At 37.6% G+C, this 12,158-nt stretch overlaps 1 protein-coding gene across 4 annotated transcripts in view; it reads right to left on the reverse strand.

Moving 5' to 3' along the window:
• Window positions 1-12,158, reverse strand: part of PPP2R5E (protein phosphatase 2 regulatory subunit B'epsilon) — a 77,301-nt gene that overhangs the window by 16,887 nt on the left and 48,256 nt on the right. For all 4 annotated transcript variants that reach the window (XM_069783232.1, XM_069783231.1, XM_069783230.1 and 1 more), the window contains 2 exons: window positions 3,985-4,086; window positions 1,803-1,895 (listed from right to left, as the gene is read on the reverse strand). In XM_069783232.1, the coding sequence (XP_069639333.1) occupies window positions 1,803-1,895; window positions 3,985-4,086 (195 nt within the window). The remainder of the gene's footprint in view (window positions 1-1,802; window positions 1,896-3,984; window positions 4,087-12,158) is intronic.

Genomic DNA, 12,158 nt, shown 5'->3' on the forward strand with positions numbered 1-12,158 from the left:
AAAAAAAAAAAACAAAAAACAAAAGCAAACAAAAAAAAACCCCAAAAACCTTCTTTTAGACCCATTCTCCTGTGCCAAACTGTAACAGGTTTGAACAACTTGAAAGTGCGTAAGTGAGCGGGATGCTGCCTGTCATGACCAAGTTCAGCAGCACATAACAGGAGCATCTAGGAATTATTTCCTCTAGATTTTGAATTAGAACACAAGCATTCCTTCTAATGCAATCCTGCTGTATCTAAAGAAAATAAAATCGGTCTGGAAAAACCTGTCAAGAGTGATTACACACACCCCCCCCCCCCCCCCCATAGTCTTACATCTCCACCAAGTACTGGATCATCAGATTGGTGCACCCCCTTGTTCAAATCAATATTTAAACGAACAAAAAGGAAACTCCACCACAGAAGTTTGATCCAGATGAAAAATACTCTTGTATTTAGAAGATGGATAAAATAAAAATACAAGTATATCCCATTGCTTTTGTAGAGTGAAGAAGGTCTTGTGACGTTAAGAAAGAAACTGAAGTCCCTTCTTTGAATCTTTGAATTTAAGGATAGAAATTGCTCTCTTTGCTACATTTTTCATGTATTCTTCATACAAATAACATACAAGGACTGCAAAAGCACTACTTTTATTGCCTGAGCACTACAGGGAAAAATAAAAGCTCCATGACAAAGGGGTGAGAGAAAGGTCTTCAAAAATGCTGAGTATCTCCTGCCACTTCTAATTTGGCTTTTATTCAAGTCTCAGCCTGGAAGGAAACTCCCTTTTCTAAGGAGGAATCTTTCTAAATTTCCCTGATTTCAAAAGCAAGCTATAGACAGCATTAAACACAAAATTCTTTCTGACTTTGCGGTTATACAAAAATTCATGATGGGAACAGAAAACACAAGACAGGTCTGTTCCCGAAAGCTGAAGACAAAAGTCATATATGTGGAGTTTCCTGGCTTATCCCAGAAAATATCTTCCTTCAGCTACCTGTTCTGGCATCTGTCAAGGCCTAGATGACAATTCCTCAGTAGAGGAGACCAATTACTGTAGTTTCAAGTGAAGCACACAAGAAGCCGAGCTTGTACACAAGAAGGAGACAGATGCAATACATGTAAAATACCTGGTTACCAGCTGATCGATTGACAGAGGCCATCTCTTCCATTTAGCCATAATGATGGCATGCAAACTACAAAAATAAAGCTACCCATTCTTTGCAATGTTATTTATTGTTGATGCCAATTCTTCTTCCATGCTTTTATTAGAGCTTAAACTTCATATGACCTTGTGATTTACTTCTTCCCCAACCACTACAGCATCACTGTTTTCAGTACTGTGCTGAGAATGGGTTTGTTAATGAACTTCTGCCCCCGTTGCCAGCTCTCCAGCAGAGACAGAAGGAAGAAATACTCTCCCCTTCCAACAGAAATATTTTAACAATATTAAGACGCATTAAAACTGGCATTTAAGTAGTCTTGCTAGATAGCAACATTTTTAGACTACTTGATAGTAAACCTTTCATTTTTTAACAGTTACTGTTTCAGCTCCCTCTCATAACCAGTAAGTCAAATATTTTGATTAAGGTATCAAAACTGGAGCCAAACCAACTATTTTATATATCTACAGCAACAGAGACTGACATACAAACACACACACATATTTCCCCTACCTCCGTAGATTGAAAACGTTCATTGTATATGCTTGTTTAGCCTTTTTCTGTTGCAAATAAAGTTACGCTTTCAAATTCTAAACAAAATCTTTTAAAAAAAATTTTTTTAAAAGCAACATGAAGCCTTAAAGAAAACAGATCAGCTTACCTGCAATACAAATTTCTGATCTATGTACTTTTTGGCAATGCTGGGCTGAAATTCTTGGCTTTCCAAAAATCGTATGAAAAACTCATATACAAGCTGCAAAAGAAAAAAAAAATCCATTGTTTAGTTTATGACTTGATTACTCTTTATATTAAGTATTTCCCTAAATTCTTTTGCTAGAAAATAAAATACTTATTTTTCCAAAGCACAAAAGGTTAAAAAAATGAAAAAGATTCTTCTCCTTTATCAAATTACTAGAGTTAGAATTAATTACATGAGGTTTTTAAGTTAGCTTTGCTTATTTAACTCCAGTCTAAGACATTTCAACTCCAAGAACAGGCACTGCCTTCTTGTAATGCTTGTTATCATCTTGTAAAGCTTCCTAGAGTAATTGGAAAGCATATTTCAACTGCCCTCTGAACTGCTGAAGTCACATCAAATACAGACATTACAATTCTGAAAGGGTTGGTGAAACAGTTGGAAATATTTAAATTAAATTAGAAACTGCTTAGAGTAGCATTCTACTACAACTTGAAACAGAAGGATACAAATCAGAATTTATTCAGAAGTTTCTAACTTACTGTAAAGACTAGCCTCAGGGCTAACGAAAACCTGCTTACTTTCATGCAATTCCATCTCTGCCTAAACTATTCAGTGGTACAGCAACAGACTTTTCATTTACTGGGCAAAAAGAAGAGTATAAAAACCAGGCAAAAAGGAAGTTAAGTGAAACAGGGACTACTGTGGCCTTACAAGACAGCAAGTCTGACCTGTCACTGATAAATGAGCTACCAGCTAGCAATTCTCTTTGCTAAACCTTTTCAAGAGCAGCAGCCACTGAAAACTCGTTCCTTTCCGACTTCAGTGAGCATGAATATTGATACTGAAAGGAGAAAGGAAGCTAAAAATTACATTTTAAAATAATTTTAAACTTTGCCATGCAGACACCAGTGTTGCAATACTGCTGCTGCTGCTTTATGTCAGTGTTCTCTGACTTCTAAAAGGAAGCAACAGGAAATCAAAAAGGGGGAGAGAAGTTTAGAAATATGACATGGGAAAAGTGACAGCTCACATAACTAATATTAAATCACCAGGAAATCAATTCCATCAACTCCTGACAAATACTTTGGTGCATTTCTTCCTGACAATGGTAATGATTCCTCTGGCTAAGAAATTCGATCACTTCCGTGTAAGTAATGACTTTTAAAACTACAGCACTAGTGTCAACAAACATAAGATAACAGACATGTATGCCTGTGCTGTTCCCAGGCAGGCAGAGCTGTTCAGAACTGCCTTGAAGCTTTTAAGATCCTTATTTTTTGTGAAATTTAAATATAAATGAGGGATGAAACCTACATTTCAACAGATTCTGAATTTGAGAGCACAAAGAGTGAAACAAAGTGCTCACATGCAATGACCGTGCATGCAACTGTCAAATAAAATCCTCATTTCATGCTGAGATCAATTGTGCTCCTTTGCTCACTCCATGAACTGTTACTCGGGCAAACTTCTTCTAAATTTACTAGTGGTATAAGTCATTGTCCTGACTATCACGGACAGGATCTGCATCTATATTTTCTATAAAGGAATTTACTGCATTAGCACCAATGATGCTTTCTCCAAAATTAGTTTATGTTCTTTGTTCAAAATACTTTGTGTTGACACTTGAGGTACAGAGGAAGGGATGATACACAGCAGTGAGCATGCATCCTGCTATAAACACCTGAAAGCAAACCTCGACCCAGGGATAGGAAGGAAGACTTAGATAGGGATGTAGCTTCTCATTCATTTTTCTGATCAGCTGCCAACACCTGTGTACTTTTGTATGAAAATTAACTACCCTCGGTAAAGCAAAACTGCTAGCAGTATCATCCCCACAATGCTCTTGCTGAAGTTGCTGAAAAACACTTGTACATCAGAGCAGTTTGGAAAGCAAAATAATTTTTAAATCAATGATGGAAAAGAGGAACTTGAGGGACACCATCAATATAATTTTGGAAGAGAGCTTTAACATTTTGCAAATTTCACAAAGTCTTTGTAGGTACTATATTATAGCCATGAACAGTATTAGTAAATGTTAGTGTCTCACAGACAAGTTCTGATTCACAGGTTAAAAAAAGCTAAGAAAATTATTAGATGCATTAAGCAATGATAAGCATTTATTCTGAGATAAATGATCAAAAACCTGTAAATGTGGCCATGATGCCTCCAAGGTGGGCTCATCTTCTTCTGGATCAAATTCATTGCTGTCACTAGGTGGGAGAGTTCTGAAGATATTGCAAGATACCTGAAAGGTGAAAGAAAGCATGATGAGATCTGTTTTTCAAACAGGTACTAGATTTCAGGACCCTCTATGTCTATACCTACTGAATCCTCCATCACATAAGCAGTATGCCTTTTGCCTGCTGTCTAAGTTCTTCAGCAACAGCACAGGTCTAAGGAACCTTTCACTTTACAAATATGCCACCAGCCTTGGCTTTCCCTTCTCCACGTCTTTTTGTTTCTTCTTTCAACTGATATCCCAGCATTACCCAGTCTGCCACCGTTTCTGTCCACCATATTCCAGATGAGCCCACCAACATGTAATTCCCACCCTACTGGGCATCAATGGGCTGAGAGCCATGACTGTTTAGGAGTTGTGGGAAATGCCAACAACATGCATTTACAAGTGTTTTCATACAACACTTGGTTATTTCCCTTTGCACAGGGAAAACATTAATGATATCTGCTTAAGGTCTCATCTGTCAGCACTTGTTAAGAGTTGCCAGTGCTATTCACACACTATATGCCTGGACACCTCATGCCAAGTACAGCACTTGGTACTAGATGCAAACAAGAAATAGTATTTGCTCGACACTTAGCCTACATTTTATTTCATGGTTGGTTCGCTTTGCTTAATCTTATTTAGAGGTATTTTGCTGAGACTGCTTGGCTTTGTGAGGTTCATGCTATCAGCAAAGACTGAACCGCAGTGCTTTCCTGGGTTAATTATAGTGCTGAATGGAGTGTACAGCTTATTATACAGCAAATCTGATAAACTGCAAACAATGCTGTAGGGCCTTTTCTGCACTTTGAAGGTAATGTTGTGCCTTCTTTGCACCCTGCTACTGCATTTGACCCATCTCTAAGCTGGTTAATCAAACAGCTGGGAAAAGCAGCATGTTATCTCCTAATCCTGTCTATACATGACCCATTCATAGTAGTTCAAACTAAGCTATTTAAGAAACAAAACTAGTATGTTCTTCAACATCCTTATTTATTTTTTCAGCCTTTTACTCCTGTAAATGTTTTAAACTTAGTCTGTAAGGCATATTTTCAATATGTTGGCAACTTAGTAAGAAAGGGCACTTTAAAGCCAAGAGTTTAAACACAATTCAAATATTGATAAAACCAGACTGAAACAGAGTGAAGTTTTAGAATTTGAAAGACAAACAGAACAGGTTCAGGTACTGCATAACAGAAAGATGAAACAACAGAAAACTATAGGAAAGCACATGTGGTGCATACCAGTGAGGAATATTCACTGAACACAATGGAAAGACAAAAGAAGAGGAAGTAAGGCAAACCAGTGAGCATAGAAAAAAGGTCACACGGGTTTCTGCTTGGACGTTTTTCTTCTTGCCACAAGAGGGTGTATTTCACTACAATTACAGTAAAACATACTTTTACAAAAGCCTTCACTGTATATGTAAATCTCATGTTTTCAAGTTGTATGGCTTTCTTAACAGACACAGCACTTACCATAGCCAGTGTTGATAGATACTGAACTCTACTTGCCCTGTATGCATACCTGCCAAGTGATTACTAGCATTTATTAGGACATAATCTTTTTCTCCCTTCATCCTCTTCCCCTGACTCATTCACTTCTCTCAAGAGCCCCTCCATGAAAAGACTTTTCTAGTCTCATGAGGAAAAGTCAAATAACTATTCCAGGAATACACACCTTATAGTTTGCCTCTCCTCAAGGATTCCTGAGCTGCTCCTTCTACTACCCCAATAGGAAAAAGCAGGGAGAGGAGGAAAGGTATCAGAATTAGCAGGACAGAGTTGTTTCTGTGTTAGAGCACAGGGCAAAAGAGGGTAGACACAGCCCAAAGGATTCCCAAGTAAAAAGGGGGAAATGTACCTATTGGTGCCTTGGATCCAAACATCTGGGATTCTGCAAACTTACTGAAGCATTTTTTGTTAATGCTTCACATTCAAAAATCCCAGCTTTCTCAGGATTTGGACCAAAGTAGGGAACTAGCAAAACCAAAGGCATTCCACAGCTGTATTTTTTTTTCTGCTTTAAACTTCATTTGAAACAAGAAAGAAATTTTTCTCCAAATTTAACCATTCATAAATTAATGAAACTTGTACCAACAGATCAGAAAAAACGTAAGTATTCATCAGCTGTTGCGCTTAGAAACTGGAACAAATATTGACTTACGGCACAAGCAAAACCTGCAAGGAAAAGTACATACTTTCAGAATGAAAAGCTAAACTAAGACAAATTCCTGTAAGGTTTAAATTAAGTCAAACCAAGCCTCAAACAGTTAGTGCCAGGGCCTTAACAGCATTACAGAAGTATGAAGGGTTCAGCCACAATTAGTTAAGTGCCAGCACCGACACCTGAATCTTGAGCTTGCAACAAAACCAGTATGATTTCTGGATAGTGCCTATTAAAAAAAGGCCAGTCTCAAGGCAATTCAAAAGCAGGGTTTTTGCATGAGAAAATTAACACACAGGAGTAAAAGCAATGTAAGTTAGAATATGGTCCTAGTATACAGTTTGCTCTCTTTAATTTTCTTTTTTGCATTAGGAGTAGAGATAAGATACATGGAGCCAAAATGCAGATATTCTCCTGAGAAGAACACACAGAACAGGTTATCTTTAAGTGATTTCCCCAGGTTATCATAATTTTAAAAGATAATGTGTGCCATTACAGTTACATTAATCACCACAACACAGTATGATAGCTCATTTACATGCAGTGTCAATTTATAGCATGCTTACCTAAATCAGTAGCCTCTGGGTGGCTAATGTTTATAAGCCTCTAAGGGCGAACCGAAGGCAACAAGTTCTTCCATGCATGAACTGCCCAGCTGTACATTAGAGACTCTGACAGCCACCACACAAAGATGGGAATACACTACATCAAATCTGGAAAGAATAATTTTTCTCAGATAGGCATAAGGTAGCTATTTAGTATTTATCCCTGGGCCCAAGCAGCATGCCAAAATTCCTTCACCTGGAGAGCTGAATCATTTCTCTTCTGACCTCTTTTGGATCATCAAGCGAAAGGACATCCCTGCCAACCTGCGTATACAGTCCCTGATGATTCCTCTCCCACAGCCAACACAAATGACTATTGATCAATACAAACTTCCGTCTTCCACTGATGAGGAATGCCTCCAAGCCCAGATGATATTCTTGTAAAGCAAACCAGAACTTCAATATTCTAGAAGGTTGTATCATGACAGATCTCCCCTATTATGTCCTCAAAGACATCTGCACACTGTCCTCCATGACCGTCCCTTTCAGAAGCACACACCAAACTGGGTGTAGAAAAGTACATCACTGCTCCCCTGCTATGCAGAATTTGAACACCCAAGTGCCAGAAACCAATTTAACAATCAGTAAAATCTACCCACTGGCATTGAATCTGAAGTTGGAAATGCCAAAATGATAAACTGGAGATGCCCAGAAGCCTCTAAGCTCCTTGTCAGTGTGTCTGTCAGGCTCAACTCTGACCAGAAACAAGACAAAAAATTTTCCAGGCAATTACAAGCCAATGTCAACTCATTAAAAACAAACAAGAAAATAGGGAAGGCTGCTCTGATACCTCCACAAAGAATGAGCTGCAAGTTCTGAACAGATCTGATGACTAGTACCTGGCAATGCAGAACTACGAAACGATTAATATACAGTTAAAAGCAACAAGCTTCAAGAAAGCTTTGATTTTGTCACCACGTTTATATCTGAAATAACGTTTAGAAAAGAAAGTACTAGGAGGCTTAACTCTGAAGTCAGGTATAAATGTTTTGAAAAGTCCTCTCCTTGTCCCTCTCTGGAGCACTATAAAGATGACGAGGCTGTAACAGAAACACTTCACAAATTCAATTTCAGCTCAGCGCTCCTACACTGTGCTGTTTGAAACAAAGATTTTTATCAGTAATAGTTTTCCTGAATGGAGCCTGAAATGAAAACAAACATACATGCAGGGAAGCTTAATATATTAGCTATATAAAAACAGGATAAGTGAATTCCCAATTAGCTCACAGGGAACACCTGCTCTTCTATTACCAATATGTGGAACCATCCAAGTAAACCCCATGTACATATGAAATTGAAACCGAGGATCTCTGCACACACAATATTTAAGCTACTGTCTATATTAACAATATATGGTAACAATAAAATGTAATTAAGCCATGCTAACTGGGAGACAACAATGGTCTCTGTAACAGACATTAAACTTGTCCTTCTGAAATATATCTGCATATGTGGGGTTTTTAATAGTTTTTGGATTTACATATTTTAGAGCCTGAAGTGACTACTGCAGTCACTCAGCTATAATCTCTCTATATAACCCATTGAATTGTTCCCAGAAGTTTGACTAAAATACATCTTACAAAAAGTAATACCTAATTTTATCTTAAAAGATTATAAAAGATTCCACCAGCTCTCTTCTCCTAAAGTTTTACTGCTAATTTAACTACAGTACTGTTTCTGACTTCAAGGTTGAATCTGCCTGATTCCCCGTTGGTTCTCATTAAACCACCAGATCTCTTCTGCATCTGTATATATATTTGCATATGCACTATGTATCTATTTATATATAGGTATTTTTATATAGACATGACACTTCTCAACCTCTGTGCTGCTAAATGGAAAGATAGAGCTTCTCAACCCAGGCTGTTGTTGGTTTCTTTGTTTGTTTTTAGTGCTGTGATTATTTTTGCTTCCTGCCTTTGAGCTCCCACCTGTGCACAACAAGTGTACTAGGGCATGTATAGAAAGCCAGACCATCTCCCTCTTTTTTTCTGCATGTTGCCATTTTAATTCATCAATATTCACTTCTTTGAACAGTGCACTGTACCAGAAACTCATATCAAGATACTCATTATAGTAATCCGCAATGCTCAGGTCCTTCTCTGCACCACTGCTTGCCTGAATACAGTCTTTCAGAGCTTAATATTGTAAGCCATCTTCTTGCTCAGCAGCATTACTTTTGACTTGGCTGCATTAAAATGAACTACGTTGGACTGCAAACACAGGCAACAATCCTGATCACAGGGTGGGTGGAAACAGTCCTTCTCATCTTTTCCTGACCTTTAAGTCTTCTAAAAATTCAGTCAATAACCTGCAAGAATTTAGCTCTAGATCAGGACTCCTAAACTTGTTAGCTTGCCATCACCCACTTTAGGAGTGGTAGTACCTTCCATCCATACGGATGAGCACGCAGTAAAATTGAGATCCTTAGGCTATGGTTCTGTTGGCAGAGAAGTGCAATAGGAGCAAATCTGTGGAACAAAAGAGCTGGTGCTCAGGTGCAATGTCCACATTACGTATGTTTGGAGGGAGGAGTTTCTTTCTAGTCATCTCTTGCATTGAAGCCCATTAGCAAGTTGGAAAGCACTAGGTACACTCCTTGAGTAGATATTTTGTCCAAAAGGAACCGTATTTACAACCCCTAAGATTACTCTATCACAGGCATCAAAGTGGAGTGAGAATAAATGGGAGCTTCACTTCCAAGCGCAGACTCACAATCTGAGTTAGAAGTGCTAGCACAGACCTATCCCCAGGCAGCACCCCTGGGTACACCTTCTCGCTGCTAGAAACTGAAGCTCTGAAATTGCGCTGTAGGTCACTTGGACCTGAACCATAACAGGGTACCCTACTAGTAACAACCCTGTTCATCGCTATCTCCATGTAACTATTGTTTTGAGATGATCCAGTGGAACAGTTATTTATTTAATGTGTGCCCAGCTAATTCTATACAATACGACCTAAAGACTCATAGCAGTTACTCAAGTATCTTGGACAAATTAAAGCACAGTACCAGCAGAAAGAGCCCCCCATCTCTACAGCAGGCATCAGAGCAAGTGAAAGCCTGCCAATACATACGTTCTAGACAGCATTACAAAACTCATACTGCCTCAGACTCCAAACTGAAGAACAAAACAAAAAGATCAAAACCCAAGAAAACAATCCCTCAGAAGATTCACATTGTGCTTGTCTACAGACACAATGCTCAAAAGGTATTTGAGATGACACAATCAAAATGGGGGTGGGGGTGTACACTCCTTTTAAAAAAAAATTAAAAAAATAAAAATAGCTGCAGTCAACACAAGTACTTCTTGGAAGAAAAATGTTTTTTTCCAGTTTATTTCTTTGCTTTAGACCTAGTCACTGTACTATTATGCAGATAAAGTCTGACGAATGAAAGGCCTATGTAACCAACAGGAGGAATAATGGATACTGGTAAACGTAATTACATACTGTCGGGAAAAATTATTAGGGACAACTACTGCAAGAGGAGCTGCCTCCAACTGATTTTTTGAGAGCAGTACAGAACATCAGAGCCTCTTCTTTTAATAAGCATTGTGGTTTTTGTACAAATTAGGTGTATAAAGAATGTGAATAATAAAAAGCATCTAACAGAGGAATTTGGAAATAATGCATAAAAGAAACCAAAGTTAGATTCTTTTCTTGCTTCTACAGAATTGATAACCCTCACATTAAAGAAACAAGAACAGAATTTAAAATATGATGGGATTTTAATCTATTTTTTTTAAACTTCAACAGCATGCTTGCTCTATCACGGCTGCACCTACATGACAATTTTCAATCAAAGTCCATTTGGGGGGTCAAAAGACATTTTACCTTCCTTTCAGCATTTCAGATGGTTTCAAAACAATCTGTTCAACTTCTACTGATTCAAGTTGAGTTTAAGATTAATTCCTAATCTTTTACAGAATTCCTGAAGTTATATAAAAATCATATTGGAAAAGGGACATTATTTGTCAATTCTTATAAGACTATATGATCTATTTCCCTTAAACTCAAAATGACATTCACTATTATATTTTTAAATCTAATACAAGAACCAACAGGAACATATGCACACCGTTTTTGCTCGATCAAAAAGGTAAGACTGAATATAGGTAGACTTGCAGAAAACTCTCTATCCAAGAACATTTTAACATGGAAAACCCTAAACAGGATGAACATTTAGCAAGCAGGGTGTCATCGTTAGTCATAAGCTATAGCTAAAGCTATAGAAAATAAAGAAATTCATAATGCCTATGAAGTTCTAACAGCTAGAACACTTCCTAAAAATAGGTTTCTTAACATGCTAAAAAAAATCATAGCTTAACAAGATATTCTTTATGTTTAACAGGTCTGTCACAAACAAACTCCTGATCAGACTCTGCCCTCACATCTGTTGAGACAAACCTGCAGTAAAAGGAATGCAGTCCCTTTAGATTTATGTCAGTAGAAAGAAGAAGAAAAAAAGAAGAAAAAAAAATCAGAATCTGACCTTTAAAATGCAATTTTTGGTATTTATTTGGGTGTTCATTTAACCAAGTTTCTTTCACTGTGTTGCTCAACACAGCTTCTGAGCCACAAGACATCTAATATGATGTTACACTTTGGCTACAGAGATTACAGTCTTATTTTACTTGATTCGTCATTACACAAAAGATAAAGATGCCAACAGGAAGCCAGTGGCATTTCTGCACTTAAAAGAGAGGAGAACAAAATAATACTATACCATTCTAAAAGGTCTATCTCAGAAAAGTTTCATTAACCATCTCTTATGGGCTGGCAACCATCCACGGATGTTGCATAAACATCATGGTAAACATCAGGGGTTGCGTTTACAATTTTGGAAGAAGCAAGTAGGAAAGCCGAAATGTTGCTCACCAACAAAGAGATTCATCGAGATTTCTCAGTTTAAAAGCTTGTCAATTTTTCCCATCCGATTTTTTAAAGGAAAGAAATCAGTTTCCTCAATCTATGTCTTAATACACAGAAAACACAAAAAGCTCTACTACATACACCCTTTAGTATACCACAGATAATAACAAACATTTATTTCATTCAACTACCATCGCTTAATCTACCAGCAAAATCAGCATCATTAGTTTAAGCCTCCACATTTTGCTCAGACAGAAAAAAATTCTAGATTAAGTGTCCAATTATTGGCTCATAAAGTCATATTACTGGCATTTCCTTCTTAGCAGAGTGTGGTTTAATTGGCAAAGGCCTTTTTTCCTAAGACTAGCTTAATTCTAAAGAATGTCATATGCCCTTCTGAACAACACATCAAATTGCAGGGGAAGCGCACTGAGCAATACCCTCCTGAATAAA

Source organism: Haliaeetus albicilla, chromosome 5, assembly GCF_947461875.1.
Source record: "Haliaeetus albicilla chromosome 5, bHalAlb1.1, whole genome shotgun sequence".
Taxonomy (NCBI): Eukaryota; Metazoa; Chordata; class Aves; order Accipitriformes; family Accipitridae; genus Haliaeetus; species Haliaeetus albicilla.